The sequence below is a fragment of the Cherax quadricarinatus genome, chromosome 17 (assembly GCF_038502225.1).
Source record: "Cherax quadricarinatus isolate ZL_2023a chromosome 17, ASM3850222v1, whole genome shotgun sequence".
Taxonomy (NCBI): Eukaryota; Metazoa; Arthropoda; class Malacostraca; order Decapoda; family Parastacidae; genus Cherax; species Cherax quadricarinatus.
Window position 1 is genome coordinate 25,911,744 of NC_091308.1, and position 19,015 is coordinate 25,930,758.

At 42.6% G+C, this 19,015-nt stretch overlaps 1 protein-coding gene across 1 annotated transcript in view; it reads left to right on the plus strand.

Annotated features, from left to right (window-relative positions):
* LOC128686467 (uncharacterized) overlaps window positions 1–19,015 on the plus strand; it is a 464,741-nt gene that overhangs the window by 42,084 nt on the left and 403,642 nt on the right. Inside the window, exon 2 of the mRNA XM_070086004.1 lies at window positions 13,158–13,366. Within this exon, the coding sequence (XP_069942105.1) occupies window positions 13,158–13,366 (209 nt within the window). The remainder of the gene's footprint in view (window positions 1–13,157; window positions 13,367–19,015) is intronic.

Here is a 19,015-nt window from a genome sequence, read left to right on the forward strand (position 1 = left end):
TAAACACACTATGCATTTCTGTCACTCACTGGTATACAGCGATTATTCTAGATCTGTTAAATTCTAATCAATCATTTCTTCCTCAGCGTGTCTAGTTCCTTCTGGTTGTGATTGTTGAAAAGAATTTTGATATACACGTACGTCAAAGAGCCTATTTTTTCTCATGACTTCCTTTGGTAGTTTGTAATAACAGCAGTATTTATCATGCCTTCTCACTCCATATTTAATAGTCAAAACAGCTCTCAAATTTTTTATACTCAACTTCAGATTTTAATTTTGCAAATACTCCATTGTCGACACCTGTCATAACAGAAGCATTGTCACTGCCTGGAGTAATAAGTTCTGTAACTCAGGTTATTGTGAAGATCAAAATGGTATACAATACCGACAGGTTGGTAGGTAAGACACATAGGCAACATTTTGGCAACTTTATTCCGAAACGTTTCGCCTACACAGTAGGCTTCTTCAGTCGAGTGTGATGAATGGTTTGAAAAACCGACAAGGTACATTCTACAAGATTGATGGACTGAACACATCGACTCCAGGTTGAGGGACTGATTACCTCATTCTCCTCCTCTCCTTACGCCTTCCTCTTTGTATTGGACTGATGAAGCCACTGTGTGGCGAAACGTTTCCTGAATAAAGATTCCCATATGCTGCATAAGTGTCTCAATCTTCTTCAGTCGAGTACAGAAAGTAGGCAGTGGTAGTAGAGATGTAAAGACGATGTAATCAGTCCATTACCCTTGAAGTCGTAGACAACTTTTTCAAGTGAGAATTGTTTGATCTGAGAGGGACGTGACCTCTCAGTGGCCACTTTTTCACTACTACTACTCTGCACCTCTCCTTCCGACAGTATTTAAGGCTCAACACTGTCTCTTGATCTTCAGTTAGTTCCAGACTTTGGAACAGAACTTCTCCAGGCTGAGGGACTGACAACCTCAAATCTACGATTTCAAGGGTGATGGACTGATTACATCGTCTTCACATCTCTACTGCTCCTGCCTACTTTCTGCACTCGACTGAAGAAGCCTACTGTGTAGGCGAAACGTTTCGGTATAAAGTTGCCTATGTGTCTTACCTACCAACTCTGGTCATTGTTTTTCAAGGATTCCTTGAAAGCCTCACATATTTCATCAGCAATGTAGTCGTATAGTTCAACTAGGTCTTTATAAATAAGTAACTATAATTTGTTTCTTTCTCTCAGAATAATACCTAATAGCTATACCTGATAGTTGAATTATAGAAATATCATTACTTTCATCAATTAATAAGCTGAATTTGCTATTTTTAATATCAGTGTTCAAGTCATGACTAAAATATGGTGCAAGTTCACTGTGAACAACTGCACTACATTTTGTCCTCCTGAGCTTAAGTGTCTTACATCCAGAACTGTCAGCGAAATGTTCTCTGCAGAGTTCACTAAGTGGTCAGCTACTCGCAATGAACATCATCGCTTAGTCTTTCAGATCGAAGTACTGACTGTCTTTGTTCTTGGCAGTATTTTTGTACCTTTCAGTGTCACTTAATTTAGCTGCAACTGAGCATACAAAAACAATTTGTGTCATCGCCCTCTACTTTCCTTAACCATTTTTGGTATCTGGAGTCACTGAGCCGCTGTACTCTCAAATGCTGAGTATATTTCTTGCTCCTAATCAATAGTCAGAGCAAATAAAACGACAATAATAGTAAGGGTAACAGATAATACAAGCGAGGATGTAAACAAAAGCTGAACTGGTGTGATGGATGTTTCACAGTCTGTCAGATAGTCATAGGTTCACAGCCCAGAACACCATTAATCACGTCAGGTAAGTCACGACTCAACGTGATCTGGACTAGTCTAACCAGAACTTCACAAAGGTACCTGGTGAGATTCATTATTAACAGTAGTTTATATTTTTTTCTTAGTTATTTAGGATTTTCTTTATTACGTACATACTTAGCTAGGTTTTGCACAAAAATTAGATGGCATAAACGTGTTGGATTTTGCTCTCCATCAACTTAAAAAAAAAGCCAAAAAGCGCGTCCGCGCAATTATAGAAAAAAATCTCCGTCTAGAAAAATTCGAAACACACGAAATCTATCGCAACTGCAAGCAGGTGGTTGGTTTAGCATTGGGGTCACCTTTAAGCCTAGCACCGGGGTCACCTTTAAGCCTAGCACCGGGGTGGACTTTAAGCGCTGTCCTAGCCAACCTGTACCTGAAACACTTGGAAAAAGACCGCTTCAGTAGTATCATTCTAGGACACATCACTTGGTTAAAATACATTGACGATGTGTTGGTCATCGTAACCAGGCGATTCAATTTGCAGCTTTTCCAGGACCAGCTAAAGCAAGTAGAACCCTCCGTACAGTTTAGCTTTTAGGAGTAAGTTCCTAGATTTTCAACTGAGCAGAGAAGAGAGTGTTCCGAAACAAACAATATATCAGCCAACAAAGCCGTTTTAATTTACTTCTTCAAACGAGAGTCTGAAGCCATTGGAAAGGGTGCTGATCGGTGTGTTTCCTGCGGACACTCAAGAATCTGAAGCGAAGAATTCCTGAAGGGGGAGCAAGAATACATATTGGACGACTTCTCAACCTCAGTGTTTTCTGGCCACGTGATCTTCCATTGCAAATGATTAGCAGGCACGATACACCACCACAACTCCGCGAACCAGCACAGCACCAAACAGTGGGAATTACTAGTGATTCCCACTACGACATGTATGTTTTATTTTGTAAAATGAGAGATACTGTGCTAGCTATGGCCTTCTTTGGTGTTGTGCTGGTTCGTGGCGTTGTGATGTATCATATCTGCTTATCATTTGCAATGGAAGATGAGAATTACTATGACCATACGTTACTTTAGAAGAAAATTCTATACCATACCCAAAGACATCGGTGTTTAATTAAAGCATTCCCTGAGGAGGATGCGACAGAGTCTACATCTAGGAGAGAGCTAGAAGCTTGCCTTTTTCTCTACAAGAACACAAATATGCTTGTAGGACAGACACTAACATCCACTACTGAGTGCAACACAGCAACTCACACTCGCCAGAGTAGGTTACAGCCACGTTACTTTTCCAGGAGAACCTTAAGATTAATCGTATATTCCTGAGATCATCTACAATAAAACTTATTAACACCCTGAAGCAAAACAGTGAGATTTTTTCAATTTATCAACCCTCGCAGCTCACATTATTTCAGACCGCTAGACACTAAACATGAGAAGGTTGACCATATACACCTGACTCCTACACCTAGCTCTTACACCCTGGATGACTATTTAAGGTGTTGTATGTTCGTCTTTGCACCAGAGGAAAGGAAGACACTCGAGAAGGGATAGACAGGGATAGACAGGGAGAGAAGGAACGCTAGGAGAAACAGACAAGGAATTTAAAGAGGGACGGACAGATGGTGATAAGGAACTTGAGGAGAAACAGAGGAAGGGACAGACAGAGAGAGGAACAGACAGAGGAAGGAACAGACAGAGGGAGGGGAGGGAGGGAGTGAATGAGAGTAAACATAATCCTCTTGATCCCCCGCCAGCTTTTTCAGCTGCCCGGGCAGCAGATATGGGGCTGACCAGGATGCATGTTGGCCTAAGCTTCCCTCACAATTTATACCACGAGGGGAGAGAAGGCAGCCAGGCGCCCTCTGGTTTACTTTCAAAATGACTGTAAACCACCAGCACGATTTACACGACTGCCCACATTGGGTGTGTATAATACTACCCACATTGAATGTGTATAATCCTGCCCATATTGAAAGTGTATAATACTGCCCATATTGAATGTGTATAATACTGCCAACACTGAATGTGTATAACACTGCCAACACTGAATGTATATAATACTGCCAACACTAACTTTAAAAGCAAGACACATATACAACAGTTAGGTATCTTTATTGTTCATTGTCAACAATAAAGATACTGCAGTGTTGCACATGTATCTTTCTCTTCAACTTGTTAATATTAAAAACCATTTATATGCCTTAGAATTTGAAAAGAATTAGAATTCTCAAATTAGTCAGTAATTTGTATATAAGGAGCTGCTGCTGTCATTACCAGTGTGCTGCTGTCATTACCAGTGTGCTGCTGTCATTACCAGTGCACTGCTGTCATTACCAGTGTACTGCTGTCATTACCAGTGTACTGCTGTCATTACCAGTGTACTGCTGTCATTACCAGTGTGCTGCTGTCATTACCAGTGTACTGCTGTCATTACCAGTGTACTGCTGTCATTACCAGTGTACTGCTGTCATTACCAGTGTACTGCTGTCATTACCAGTGTACTGCTGTCATTACCAGTGTACTGCTGTCATTACCAGTGTACTGCTGTCATTACCAGTGTACTGCTGTCATTACCAGTGTACTGCTGTCATTACCAGTGTACTGCTGTCATTACCAGTGCACTGCTGTCATTACCAGTGCACTGCTGTCATTACCAGTGCACTGCTGTCATTACCAGTGTACTGCTGTCATTACCAGTGTACTGCTGTCATTACCAGTGTACTGCTGTCATTACCAGTGTACTGCTGTCATTACCAGTGTACTGCTGTCATTACCAGTGTACTGCTGTCATTACCAGTGCACTGCTGTCATTACCAGTGTACTGCTGTCATTACCAGTGTACTGCTGTCATTACCAGTGTACTGCTGTCATTACCAGTGTACTGCTGTCATTACCAGTGTACTGCTGTCATTACCAGTGTACTGCTGTCATTACCAGTGTACTGCTGTCATTACCAGTGCACTGCTGTCATTACCAGTGTACTGCTGTCATTACCAGTGTACTGCAGTCATTACCAGTGCACTGCTGTCATTACCAGTGTACTACTGTCATTACCAGTGTACTGCTCTCATTACCAGTTTCCTGCTGTCATTACCAGTGCACTGCTGTCATTACCAGTGTACTGCTGTCATTACCAGTGCACTGCTGTCATTACCAGTGTACTGCTGTCATTACCACTGTACTGCTGTCATTACCTGTGTACTGCTGTCATTACCAGTGTGCTGCTGTCATTACCAGTTTTCTGCTGTCATTACCAGTGTGCTGCTGTCATTATCAGTGTGCTGCTGTCATTACCAGTGTGCTGCTGTCATTACCAGTGTGCTGCTGTCATTACCAGTGTGCTGCTGTCATTACCAGTGTGCTGCTGTCATTACCAGTGTGCTGCTGTCATTATCAGTGTGCTGCTGTCATTACCAGTGTGCTGCTGTCATTACCAGTGTGCTGCTGTCATTACCAGTGTGCTGCTGTCATTATCAGTGTGCTGCTGTCATTACCAGTGTGCTGCTGTCATTACCAGTGTGCTGCTGTCATTACCAGTTTTCTGCTGTCATTACCAGTGTGCTGCTGCCATTATCAGTGTGCTGCTGTCATTACCAGTGTACTGTTGTCATTACCAGTGTGCTGCTGTCATTACCAGTGTGCTGCTGTCATTACCAGTGTGCTGCTGTCATTACCAGTGTGCTGCTGTTATTACCAGTGTGCTGCTGTCATTACCAGTGTGCTGCTGCCATTATCAGTGTGCTGCTGTCATTACCAGTGTACTGTTGTCATTACCAGTGTGCTGCTGTCATTACCAGTGTGCTGCTGTCATTACCAGTGTGCTGCTGTCATTACCAGTGTGCTGCTGTCATTACCAGTGTGCTGCTGTCATTACCAGTGTGCTGCTGTCATTACCAGTGTGCTGCTGTCATTATCAGTGTGCTGCTGTCATTATCAGTGTGCTGCTGTCATTACAAGTGTGCTGCTGTCATTACCAGTGTACTGCTGTCATTACCAGTGTACTGCTGTCATTACCAGTGTACTGCTGTCATTACCAGTGTGCTGCTGTCATTACCAGTGTGCTGCTGTCATTACCAGTGTGCTGCTGTCATTACCAGTGTGCTGCTGTCATTACCAGTGCACTGCTGTCATTACCAGTGTACTGCTGTCATTACCAGTGTACTGCTGTCATTACCAGTGCACTGCTGTTATTACCAGTGTACTGCTGTCATTACCAGTGTACTGCTGTCATTACCAGTGTACTGCTGTCATTACCAGTGTGCTGCTGTCATTACCAGTTTTCTGCTGTCATTACCAGTGTGCTGCTGTCATTATCAGTGTGCTGATGTCATTACCAGTGTGCTGCTGTCATTACCAGTGTGCTGCTGTCATTACCAGTGTGCTGCTGTCATTACCAGTGTGCTGCTGTCAATACCAGTGTGCTGCTGTCATTATCAGTGTTCTGCTGTCATTACCAGAGTGCTGCTGTCATTACCAGTGTGCTGCTGTCATTACCAGTGTACTGCTGTCATTACCAGCGTACTGATATCATTACCACTGTGCTGCTGTCATTACCAGTACTGCTGTCATTACCAGGGTGCTGCTGTCATTACCAGTGTACTGCTATCATTACCACTGTGCTGCTGTCATTACCAGTGTGCTGCTGTCATTACCAGTGTGTTGCAGTCATTACCAGTTTCCTGCTGTCATTACCAGTGTACTGCTGTCATTACCAGTGTGCTGCTGTCATTATCAGTTTCCTGCTGACATTACCAGTGTACTGCTGTCATTACCAGTGTGCTGCTGTCATTACCAGTGTACTGCTGTCATTACCAGTTTGATGCTGTCATTACCAGTGTTCTGCTGTCATTACCAGTTTGCTGCTGTCATTACCAGTGTACTGCTGTCATTATCAGTGTGCTGCTGTCATTACCAGTGTACTGCTGGCATTACCAGTGTACTGCTGTCATTACCAGAGTACTGCTGTCATTATCAGTGTGCTGCTGTCATTACCAGTGTACTGCTGTCATTACCAGTGTACTGCTATCATTACCACTGTGCTGCTGTCATTACCAGTGTACTGCTGTCATTACCAGTGTGCTGCTGTCCTTACCAGTTTTCTGCTGTCATTAACAGTTTGATGCTGTCATTATCAGTGTGCTGCTGTCATTACCAGTTTGCTGCTGTCATTACCAGTGTACTGCTGTCATTACCAGTGTACTGCTGTCATTACCAGTGTACTGCTGTCATTACCAGTGTACCGCTGTCATTACCAGTTTGATGCTGTCATTACCAGTGTGCTGCTGTCATTACCAGTGTGCTGCTGGCATTACCAGTGTACTGCTGTCATTACCAGTGTACTGCTGTCATTATCAGTGTACTGCTGCCATTACCAGTGTACTGCTGTCATTACCAGTGTACTGCTGTCATTACCAGTGTACTACTGTCATTACCAGTGTGCTGCTGTCATTACCAGTGTACTGCTCTCATTACAAGTGTACTGCTGTCATTATCAGTGTACTGCTGTCATTACCAGTGTACTGCTGTCATTACCAGTGTACTGCTGTCATTACCAGTGTACTGCTGTCATTAGAAGTGTGCTGCTGTCATTACCAGTGTACTGCTGTCATTACCAGCGTGCTGCTGTCATTACCAGTGTACTGCTATCATTACCACTGTGCTGCTGTTATTACAAGTGTGCTGCTGTCATTACCAGTGTACTGCTGTCATTACCAGTGTGCTGCTGTCATTACCAGTGTACTGCTATCATTACCACTGTGCTGCTGTCATTACAAGTGGGCTGCTGTCATTTCCAGTGTACTGCTGTCATTACCAGTGTACTGCTATCATTACCATTGTGCTGCTGTCATTACCAGTGAACTGCTGTCATTACCAGTGTGCTGCTGTCATTACCAGTGTACTGCTATCATTACCACTGTGCTGCTGTCATTATCAGTGTACTGCTGTCATTACCAGTGTGCTGCTGTCATTACCAGTGTGCTGCTGTCATTACCAGTGTGCTGCTGTCATTACCAGTGTGCTGCTGTCATTACCAGTTTCCTGCTGTCATTACCAGTGTACTGCTGTCATTACCAGTGTGCTGCTGTCATTACCAGTTTCCTGCTGTCATTACCAGTGTACTGCTGTCATTACCAGTGTGCTGCTGTCATTACCAGTGTACTGCTGTCATTACCAGTTTGATGCTGTCATTACCAGTGTGCTGCTGTCATTACCAGTTTGCTGCTGTCATTACCAGTGTACTGCTGTCATTACCAGTGTACTGCTGTCATTACCAGTGTACTGCTGGGATTACCAGTGTACTGCTGTCATTACCAGAGTACTGCTGTCATTATCAGTGTGCTGCTGTCATTACTAGTGTGCTGCTGTAATTACCACTGTGCTGCTGCCATTACCAGTGTACTGCTGTCATTACCAGTGTGCTGCTGTCATTACCAGTGTGCTGCTGTCATTACCAGTGTACTGCTGTCATTACCAGTGTGCTGCTGTCATTACCAGTGTACTGCTGTCATTACCAGTTTGCTGCTGTCATTACCAGTGTGCTGCTGTCATTACCAGTTTGCTGCTGTCATTACCAGTGTGCTGCTGTCATTACCAGTTTGCTGCTGTCATTACCAGTGTGCTGCTGTCATTACCAGTGTACTGCTGTCATTACCAGTTTGCTGCTGTCATTACCAGTGTGCTGCTGTCATTACCAGTGTGCTGCTGTCATTACCAGTGTACTGCTGTCATTACCAGTGTACTGCTGTCATTACCAGTTTGCTGCTGTCATTACTAGTTTGCTGCTGTCATTAACAGTTTGATGCTGTCATTACCAGTGTGCTGCTGTCATTACCAGTTTGCTGCTGTCATTACCAGTTTGATGCTGTCATTACCAGTGTGATGCTGTCATTACCAGTGTGCTGCTGTCATTACAAGTTTGATGCTGTCATTACCAGTGTGCTGCTGTCATTACCAGTGTACTGCTGTCATTACCAGTGTACTGCTATCATTACCACTGTGCTGCTGTAATTACCAGTGTACTGCTGTCATTACCAGTGTGCTGCTGTCATTACCAGTGTGCTGCTGTCATTACCAGTGTTCTGCTGTCATTATCAGTTTGCTGTTGTCATTACCAGTTTGATGCTGTCATTACCAGCGTACTGCTGTCATTACCAGTGTATTGTTGTCATTACCAGTGTACTGCTGTCATTACCAGTGTGCTGCTGTCATTGCCAGTGTGCTGCTGTCATTACCAGTGTACTGCTGTCATTACCAGTGTGCTGTTGTCATTACCAGTGTGCTGCTGTCATTACCAGTGTGCTGCTGTCATTACCAGTGCGCTGCTGTCATTACCAGTGTGCTGCTGTCATTACCAGTGTGCTGCTGTCATTACCAGCGTACTGCTCTCATTACCAGTGTATTGTTGTCATTACCAGTGTACTGCTGTCATTACCAGTGTGCTGCTGTCATTACCAGTGTGCTGCTGTCATTACCAGTTTCCTGCTGTCATTACCAGTGTACTACTGTCATTACCAGTGTGCTGCTGTCATTACCAGTGTGCTGCTGTCATTACCAGTGTGCTGTTATCATTACCAGTGTGCTGCTGTCATTACCAGTGTACTGCTGTCATTACCAGTGTGCTGATGTCATCACCAGTTTGCTGCTGTCATTACCAGGGTGCTGCTGTCATTACCAGTTTGCTGCTGTCATTACCAGTGTGCTGTTATCATTACCAGTGTGCTGCTGTCATTACCAGTGTGCTGCTGTCATTACCAGTGTACTGATGTCATTACCAGTGTGCTGCTGTCATTACCAGTGTGCTGCTGTCATTACCAGTGTGCTGTTATCATTACCAGTGTACTGCTGTCATTACCAGTGTGCTGCTGTCATTACCAGTGTGCTGCTGTCATTACCAGTGTGCTGCTGTCATTACCAGTGTGCTGCTGTCATTACTAGTTTCCTGCTGTCATTACCAGTGTACTACTGTCATTACCAGTGTGCTGCTGTCATTACCAGTGTGCTGCTGTCATTACCTGTGTACTGCTGTCATTACCAGTTTCCTGCTGTCATTACCAGTTTCCTGCTGTCATTACCAGTGTACTGCTGTCATTACCAGTGTACTGCTGTCATTAAAAATGTGCTGCTGTTATTACCAGTGTGCTGCTGTCATTACCAGTGTGCTGCTGTCATTACCAGTGTACTGCTGTCATTACCAGTGTACTGCTGTCATTACCAGTGTGCTGCTGTCATTACCAGTGTACTGCTGTCATTACCAGTGTACTGCTGTCATTACCAGTGTACTGCTGTCATTACCAGTGTGCTGCTGTCATTACCAGTGTGCTGCTGTCATTACCAGTGTGCTGCTGTCATTACCAGTGTGCTGCTGTCATTACCAGTTTCTTGCTGTCATTACAAGTGTACTACTGTCATTACCAGTGCGCTGCTGTCATTGCCAGTGTACTGCTGTCATTACCAGTGTACTGCTGTCATTACCAGTGTACTGCTGTCATTACCAGTTTCCTGCTGTCATTACCAGTGTGCTGCTGTCATTACCAGTGTGCTGCTGTCATTACCAGTATACTGCTGTCATTAAAAATGTGCTGCTGTTATTACCAGTGTGCTGCTGTCATTACCAGTGTACTGCAGTCATTACCAGTGCGCTGCTGTCATTACCAGTGTGCTGCTGTCATTAGCAGTGTACTGCTGTCAATACCAGTGTACTGCTGTCATTACCAGTGTGCTGCTGTCATTACCAGTGTACTGCTGTCATTACCAGTGTACTGCTGTCATTACCAGTGTACTGCTGTCATTACCAGTGTGCTGCTGTCATTACCAGTGTGCTGCTGTCATTACCAGTGTGCTGCTGTCATTACCAGTGTGCTGCTGTCATTACCAGTTTCCTGCTGTCATTACCAGTGTACTACTCTCATTACCAGTGCGCTGCTGTCATTGCCAGTGTACTGCTGTCATTACCAGTGTACTGCTGTCACTACCAGTGTACTGCTGTCATTACCAGTTTCCTGCTGTCATTACCAGTGTGCTGCTGTTATTACCAGTGTGCTGCTGTCATTACCAGTGTGCTGCTGTCATTACCAGTGTACTGCTGTCATTACCAGTGTGCTGCTGTCATTACCAGTGTGCTGCTGTCATTACCATTGTGCTGCTGTCATTACCAGTATGCTGCTGTCATTACCAGTGTGCTGCTGTCATTACCAGTGTGCTGCTGTCATTACCAGTTCGCTGCTGTCATTACCAGTGTGCTGCTGTCATTACCAGTGTGCTGCTGTCATTACAAGTTTCCTGCTGTCATTACCAGTGTACTATTGTCATTACCAGTGTGCTGCTGTCATTACCAGTTTGCTGCTGTCATTACCAGTGTGCTGTTATCATTACCAGTGTGCTGCTGTCATTACCAGTGTGCTGCTGTCATTACCAGTGTACTGCTGTCATTACCAGTGTGGTGCTGTCATTACCAGTGTGCTGCTGTCATTACCAGTGTGCTGCTGTCATTACCAGTGTGCTGCTGTCATCACCAGTTTGCTGCTGTCATTACCAGTTTGTTGCTGTCATTACCAGTTTTCTGTTGTCATTATCAGTATATGATTGTCATTACCAGTATACTGCTGTCATTACCAATATCTCGCCAGCCCCACCAACTTGCTGTCTCTCTCCATTAGTTTTTTCCACCGTAATTCAAGAACTTTAAATTCATTAAGTTGGATTCTAATTTGTAATTAATCCATCAAAAGTCAAGTCATTGCCGAAATCATCTCCGAATTATTTCCGTAGTCGTGTTCGATCCGAGGAGTGAGACGAAATAAATTTGCTCCAGTTCCTCGGATGGAGAGCCCTTTACAAACAGCTTCGACGACTTTGATTCATCTTGTAATAGTAACTCCAGCTCTGCTGGAAGGAAAATTTTCCCAGGCCTAGCACATCAGAGACGGAGTATCGAGCCTCTACCAAGCTCTCTCGATGACTGAACCGCATGGGTTTAGTGCCTCGTGAAATGCAAATCCCGCGCCATGTACGAAGCGCATCCTGTGTGATGAAAAAATTTATAACAAGAATTGATGTTAAGCGCTAAAGCTCATGTGGGTCATTCATCGCAAGATGTGGTGGAGGAGCGATCCTTCGTCTGCTGAGTGCCAGACACACGCACTCACCAACATGTCCCTGTGTTATGGAATATGACAGGAAACTCATTCTGCATGATGAAATACGACAGGAAACTCATCCTGCATGATGGTATATGACAGGAAACTCATCCTGCATGATGGTATATGACAGAAATCTCATCCTGCACGATGGTATATGACAGGAAACTCATCCTGCATGATGGCATAGGACAGGAAACTCATCCTGCATGATGGTATATGACAGGGGAAACTTAAGTTACCTCAGTTTCGCGTAACTCTACACAACTTAGTCCTGTCTAACACAGAGAAAACTTACAACACATTTTCGTGTTGTGCAACTAACACAGATTACGTGTGCACATTTCGTAACGCCTAAAGTGACTTTTAGCAGAGTTATAGCTAAAATTATAAAAATTGGCCTATTTGATAATTAGAGCCTTGCTAATTAGGCTAAGATTGTAAACAATTTTAAGAAAATGTCTTCAATTAGCGGATCATTGTGTAGTCATGACACAAGACAAATCGTTCCCTCTGACCAGTCAATGTATTATGTGTCTTCAGCAAGTGTTGTGTGTATTAAATTAGTATACTGTGCTTCAGCTAAGTAGTATTAAACTAGTTTTTGTGTGTATTAAATCAGTATTAAACTGGTATTATGTGTATTACACAAGCACTGAACTAGTATCGTGTGTCTTAAACAAGCACTGAACTAGTATTGTGTGTCTTAAACAAGCACTGAACTAGTATCGTGTGTCTTAAACAAGCACTGAACTAGTATTGTGTGTCTTAAACAAGCACTGAACTAGTATCGTGTGTCTTAAACAAGCACTAAACTAGTATTGTGTGTCTTAAACAAGCACTGAACTAGTATCGTGTGTCTTAAACAAGCACTGAACTAGTATCGTGTGTCTTAAACAAGCACTGAACTAGTATCGTGTGTCTTAAACAAGCACTGAACTAGTATCGTGTGTCTTAAACAAGCACTGAACTAGTATCGTGTGTCTTAAACAAGTACTGAACTAGTATCGTGTGTCTTAAACAAGCACTGAACTAGTATCGTGTGTCTTAAACAAGCACTGAACTAGTATCGTGTGTCTTAAACAAGCACTGAACTAGTATCGTGTGTCTTAAACAAGCACTGAACTAGTATCGTGTGTCTTAAACAAGCACTGAACTAGTATCGTGTGTCTTAAACAAGCATTGAACTAGTATCGTGTCTTAAACGAATACTAAACTAGTCTTGTGTGTGTGTGTTCCCTCAGGTGGTTCAGGTGACCTGCTGAGGGGAGTGACCGTACCTCAGTACGCTTTCGCCGGAGGCCAGGCCACCCTCAGCTGCTCGTACGACCTCCGTGCACGACGACTCTACTCCCTCAAGTGGTACCACAACGACACGGAGTTCTACCGCTACGTACCCACTGAGCGCAACACTCCCATCAACATCAAACCCACTCACAAGTTCTCGGTCACGGTCAGTTTACCTGTCACTTCTTCACCGTCATTCTAGTTTACCAGTCACTTCTTCACTGTCATTCTAGTTTACCAGTCACTTCTTCACCGTCAGTCCAGTTTATCTTCAGTTTTTCATCACATCTTGGTCACCTCATCAAGTTGTGTTAAATTTATTTACCTTATTTCTACATTTTGAGCCAGGATTCTGATAATGGTGCACGATGAACCGAAATGTTACTCTTTTATCACTATTCTGGTGACTTGAAAAGGGTCTTGCATTAACCAAAACGTTTTATTCCTAGCTACTTAATCCTGATTGCTATTTTCTAGCTTTTATTCATGTTTACTATTTTTCTAAATTCCCAGTTTGAGATGAAATTGTGAAAACTTATAACAATGGTATTGACATATACTGGTTAATAAATGGGGTTTGAAGCCTATCTGTTACGCGAAGGTCATTAAGCCTGCATGTCACCTATTCAGTGAAAGACATAGCTGGTTGGTTAATGGGGGTTTAAAGCCTGTCGACTGCACATAACCTCGTCACCATAGACAAAAATACATTAATCCTTAAAATACTAAATTAACTCTCAGCAAATATACACTGAGAGACATACACCTCACGGTGTATATATGGTGACTTTTATTCTTCCTTTGTAAACATACATTAATACACACAAAAAAAAATATAAACCAACAGGATATTTAAGGTAATTTCTATAATTTTTTAGTTTCATTTTATTTTTTATTTTCTAACGGTTCACTGGCGTTTCCATTCTGGTTTTTACTGTTGCTCTGAGTTTTGTTAAGGTACAGTTCCTGGTGGCTAAATTTAATTGAGCAAGACCATCAGTGGAAGCTCGACACGTGTTTACCTCAGATATAAAAGCCTTCTTGTGTCCAGCATTTTCCAGGGTAGCAGTAGTGAGTTTTGTTCTGTGTTCTGTACCTCGTTGCTGTATTTGTGTTGTTGTTGGTGGTGTAGTGTTGTTGTTGCTGTTGTAGTGTTCTTGTTGTTGATGTAGTGTTGTTGTTGCTGTTGTAGTGTTCTTGTTGTTGGTGTAGTGTTGTTGCTGCTGTTGTAGTGTTCTTGTTGTTAGTGTAGTGTTGTTGTTGCTGTTGTAGTGTACTTGTTGTTGGTGTAGTGTTGTTGTTGCTGTTGTAGTGTTCTTGTTGTTAGTGTAGTGTTGTTGTTGCTGCTGTAGTGTTCTTGTTGTTGGTGTAGTGTTGTTGTTGCTGTTGTAGTGTTCTTGTTGTTGATGTAGTGTTGTTGTTGCTGCTGTAGTGTTCTTGTTGTTGATGTAGTGTTGTTGTTGCTGCTGTAGTGTTCTTGTTGTTGGTGTAGTGTTGTTGTTGCTGCTGTAGTGTTCTTGTTGTTGGTGTAGTGTTGTTGTTGCTGTTGTAGTGTTCTTGTTGTTGATGTAGTGTTGTTGTTGCTGCTGTAGTGTTCTTGTTGTTGGTGTAGTGTTGTTGTTGCTGTTGTAGTGTTCTTGTTGTTGATGTAGTGTTGTTGTTGCTGCTGTAGTGTTCTTGTTCTTGATGTAGTGTTGTTGTTGCTGCTGTAGTGTTCTTGTTGTTGGTGTAGTGTTGTTGTTGCTGCTGTAGTGTTCTTGTTGTTGGTGTAGTGTTGTTGTTGCTGCTGTAGTGTTCTTGTTGTTGGTGTAGTGTTGTTGTTGCTGCTGTAGTGTTCTTGTTGTTGGTGTAGTGTTGTTGTTGCTGTTGTAGTGTTCTTGTTGTTGATGTAGTGTTGTTGTTGCTGCTGTAGTGTTCTTGTTGTTGGTGTAGTGTTGTTGTTGCTGTTGTAGTGTTCTTGTTGTTGGTGTAGTGTTGTTGTTGCTGTTGTAGCGTTCTTGTTGTTGATGTAGTGTTGTTGTTGCTGCTGTAGTGTTCTTGTTGTTGGTGTAGTGTTGTTGTTGCTGCTGTAGTGTTCTTGTTGTTGGTGTAGTGTTGTTGTTGCTGTTGTAGTGTTCTTGTTGTTAGTGTAGTGTTGTTGTTGCTGTTGTAGCGTTCTTGTTGTTGGTGTAGTGTTGTTGTTGCTGCTGTAGTGTTCTTGTTGTTGATGTAGTGTTGTTGTTGCTGTTGTAGTGTTCTTGTTGTTGATGTAGTGTTGTTGTTGCTGCTGTAGTGTTCTTGTTGTTGATGTAGTGTTGTTGTTGCTGCTGTAGTGTTCTTGTTGTTGATGTAGTGTTGTTGTTGCTGCTGTAGTGTTCTTGTTGTTGGTGTAGTGTTGTTGTTGCTGCTGTAGTGTTCTTGTTGTTGGTGTAGTGTTGTTGTTGCTGCTGTAGTGTTCTTGTTGTTGGTGTAGTGTTGTTGTTGCTGCTGTAGTGTTCTTGTTGTTGGTGTAGTGTTGTTGTTGCTGTTGTAGTGTTCTTGTTGTTGATGTAGTGTTGTTGTTGCTGCTGTAGTGTTCTTGTTGTTGGTGTAGTGTTGTTGTTGCTGTTGTAGTGTTCTTGTTGTTGGTGTAGTGTTGTTGTTGCTGTTGTAGCGTTCTTGTTGTTGATGTAGTGTTGTTGTTGCTGCTGTAGTGTTCTTGTTGTTGGTGTAGTGTTGTTGTTGCTGCTGTAGTGTTCTTGTTGTTGGTGTAGTGTTGTTGTTGCTGCTGTAGTGTTCTTGTTGTTGGTGTAGTGTTGTTGTTGCTGTTGTAGTGTTCTTGTTGTTGATGTAGTGTTGTTGTTGCTGCTGTAGTGTTCTTGTTGTTGGTGTAGTGTTGTTGTTGCTGTTGTAGTGTTCTTGTTGTTGGTGTAGTGTTGTTGTTGCTGTTGTAGCGTTCTTGTTGTTGATGTAGTGTTGTTGTTGCTGCTGTAGTGTTCTTGTTGTTGGTGTAGTGTTGTTGTTGCTGCTGTAGTGTTCTTGTTGTTGGTGTAGTGTTGTTGTTGCTGTTGTAGTGTTCTTGTTGTTAGTGTAGTGTTGTTGTTGCTGTTGTAGCGTTCTTGTTGTTGGTGTAGTGTTGTTGTTGCTGCTGTAGTGTTCTTGTTGTTGATGTAGTGTTGTTGTTGCTGTTGTAGTGTTCTTGTTGTTGATGTAGTGTTGTTGTTGCTGCTGTAGTGTTCTTGTTGTTGATGTAGTGTTGTTGTTGCTGCTGTAGTGTTCTTGTTGTTGATGTAGTGTTGTTGTTGCTGCTGTAGTGTTCTTGTTGTTGGTGTAGTGTTGTTGTTGCTGCTGTAGTGTTCTTGTTGTTGGTGTAGTGTTGTTGTTGCTGCTGTAGTGTTCTTGTTGTTGGTGTAGTGTTGTTGTTGCTGCTGTAGTGTTCTTGTTGTTGGTGTAGTGTTGTTGTTGCTGTTGTAGTGTTCTTGTTGTTGATGTAGTGTTGTTGTTGCTGCTGTAGTGTTCTTGTTGTTGGTGTAGTGTTGTTGTTGCTGTTGTAGTGTTCTTGTTGTTGGTGTAGTGTTGTTGTTGCTGTTGTAGCGTTCTTGTTGTTGATGTAGTGTTGTTGTTGCTGCTGTAGTGTTCTTGTTGTTGGTGTAGTGTTGTTGTTGCTGCTGTAGTGTTCTTGTTGTTGGTGTAGTGTTGTTGTTGCTGTTGTAGTGTTCTTGTTGTTAGTGTAGTGTTGTTGTTGCTGTTGTAGCGTTCTTGTTGTTGGTGTAGTGTTGTTGTTGCTGCTGTAGTGTTCTTGTTGTTGATGTAGTGTTGTTGTTGCTGTTGTAGCGTTCTTGTTGTTGATGTAGTGTTGTTGTTGCTGCTGTAGTGTTCTTGTTGTTGGTGTAGTGTTGTTGTTGCTGTTGTAGCGTTCTTGTTGTTGATGTAGTGTTGTTGTTGCTGCTGTAGTGTTCTTGTTGTTAGTGTAGTGTTGTTGTTGCTGTTGTAGTGTTCTTGTTGTTGGTGTAGTGTTGTTGTTGCTGTTGTAGCGTTCTTGTTGTTGATGTAGTGTTGTTGTTGCTGCTGTAGTGTTCTTGTTGTTGGTGTAGTGTTGTTGTTGCTGCTGTAGTGTTCTTGTTGTTGGTGTAGTGTTGTTGTTGCTGTTGTAGTGTTCTTGTTGTTAGTGTAGTGTTGTTGTTGCTGTTGTAGCGTTCTTGTTGTTGGTGTAGTGTTGTTGTTGCTGCTGTAGTGTTCTTGTTGTTGATGTAGTGTTGTTGTTGCTGTTGTAGTGTTCTTGTTGTTGATGTAGTGTTGTTGTTGCTGCTGTAGTGTTCTTGTTGTTGATGTAGTGTTGTTGTTGCTGCTGTAGTGTTCTTGTTGTTGATGTAGTGTTGTTGTTGCTGCTGTAGTGTTCTTGTTGTTGGTGTAGTGTTGTTGTTGCTGCTGTAGTGTTCTTGTTGTTGGTGTAGTGTTGTTGTTGCTGCTGTAGTGTTCTTGTTGTTGGTGTAGTGTTGTTGTTGCTGCTGTAGTGTTCTTGTTGTTGGTGTAGTGTTGTTGTTGCTGTTGTAGTGTTCTTGTTGTTGATGTAGTGTTGTTGTTGCTGCTGTAGTGTTCTTGTTGTTGGTGTAGTGTTGTTGTTGCTGTTGTAGTGTTCTTGTTGTTGGTGTAGTGTTGTTGTTGCTGTTGTAGCGTTCTTGTTGTTGATGTAGTGTTGTTGTTGCTGCTGTAGTGTTCTTGTTGTTGGTGTAGTGTTGTTGTTGCTGCTGTAGTGTTCTTGTTGTTGGTGTAGTGTTGTTGTTGCTGTTGTAGTGTTCTTGTTGTTAGTGTAGTGTTGTTGTTGCTGTTGTAGCGTTCTTGTTGTTGGTGTAGTGTTGTTGTTGCTGCTGTAGTGTTCTTGTTGTTGATGTAGTGTTGTTGTTGCTGTTGTAGCGTTCTTGTTGTTGATGTAGTGTTGTTGTTGCTGCTGTAGTGTTCTTGTTGTTGGTGTAGTGTTGTTGTTGCTGTTGTAGCGTTCTTGTTGTTGATGTAGTGTTGTTGTTGCTGCTGTAGTGTTCTTGTTGTTAGTGTAGTGTTGTTGTTGCTGTTGTAGTGTTCTTGTTGTTGATGTAGTGTTGTTGTTGCTGTTGTAGTGTTCTTGTTGTTGATGTAGTGTTGTTGTTGCTGTTGTAGTGTTCTTGTTGTTGATGTAGTGTTGTTGTTGCTGCTGTAGTGTTCTTGTTGTTGATGTAGTGTTGTTGTTGCTGTTGTAGTGTTCTTGTTGTTGATGTAGTGTTGTTGTTGCTGTTGTAGTGTTCTTGTTGTTGATGTAGTGTTGTTGTTGCTGCTGTAGTGTTCTTGTTGTTGATGTAGTGTTGTTGTTGCTGTTGTAGTGTTCTTGTTGTTGATGTAGTGTTGTTGTTGCTGTTGTAGTGTTCTTGTTGTTGATGTAGTGTTGTTGTTGCTGCTGTAGTGTTCTTGTTGTTGATGTAGTGTTGTTGTTGCTGTTGTAGTGTTCTTGTTGTTGATGTAGTGTTGTTGTTGCTGCTGTAGTGTTCTTGTTGTTGATGTAGTGTTGTTGTTGCTGTTGTAGTGTTCTTGTTGTTGATGTAGTGTTGTTGTTGCTGCTGTAGTGTTCTTGTTGTTGATGTAGTGTTGTTGTTGCTGTTGTAGTGTTCTTGTTGTTGATGTAGTGTTGTTGTTGCTGTTGTAGCGTTCTTGTTGTTGATGTAGTGTTGTTGTTGCTGTTGTAGTGTTCTTGTTGTTGGTGTAGTGTTGTTGTTGCTGCTGTAGTGTTCTTGTTGTTGGTGTAGTGTTGTTGTTGCTGTTGTAGCGTTCTTGTTGTTGATGTAGTGTTGTTGTTGCTGTTGTAGCGTTCTTGTTGTTGATGTAGTGT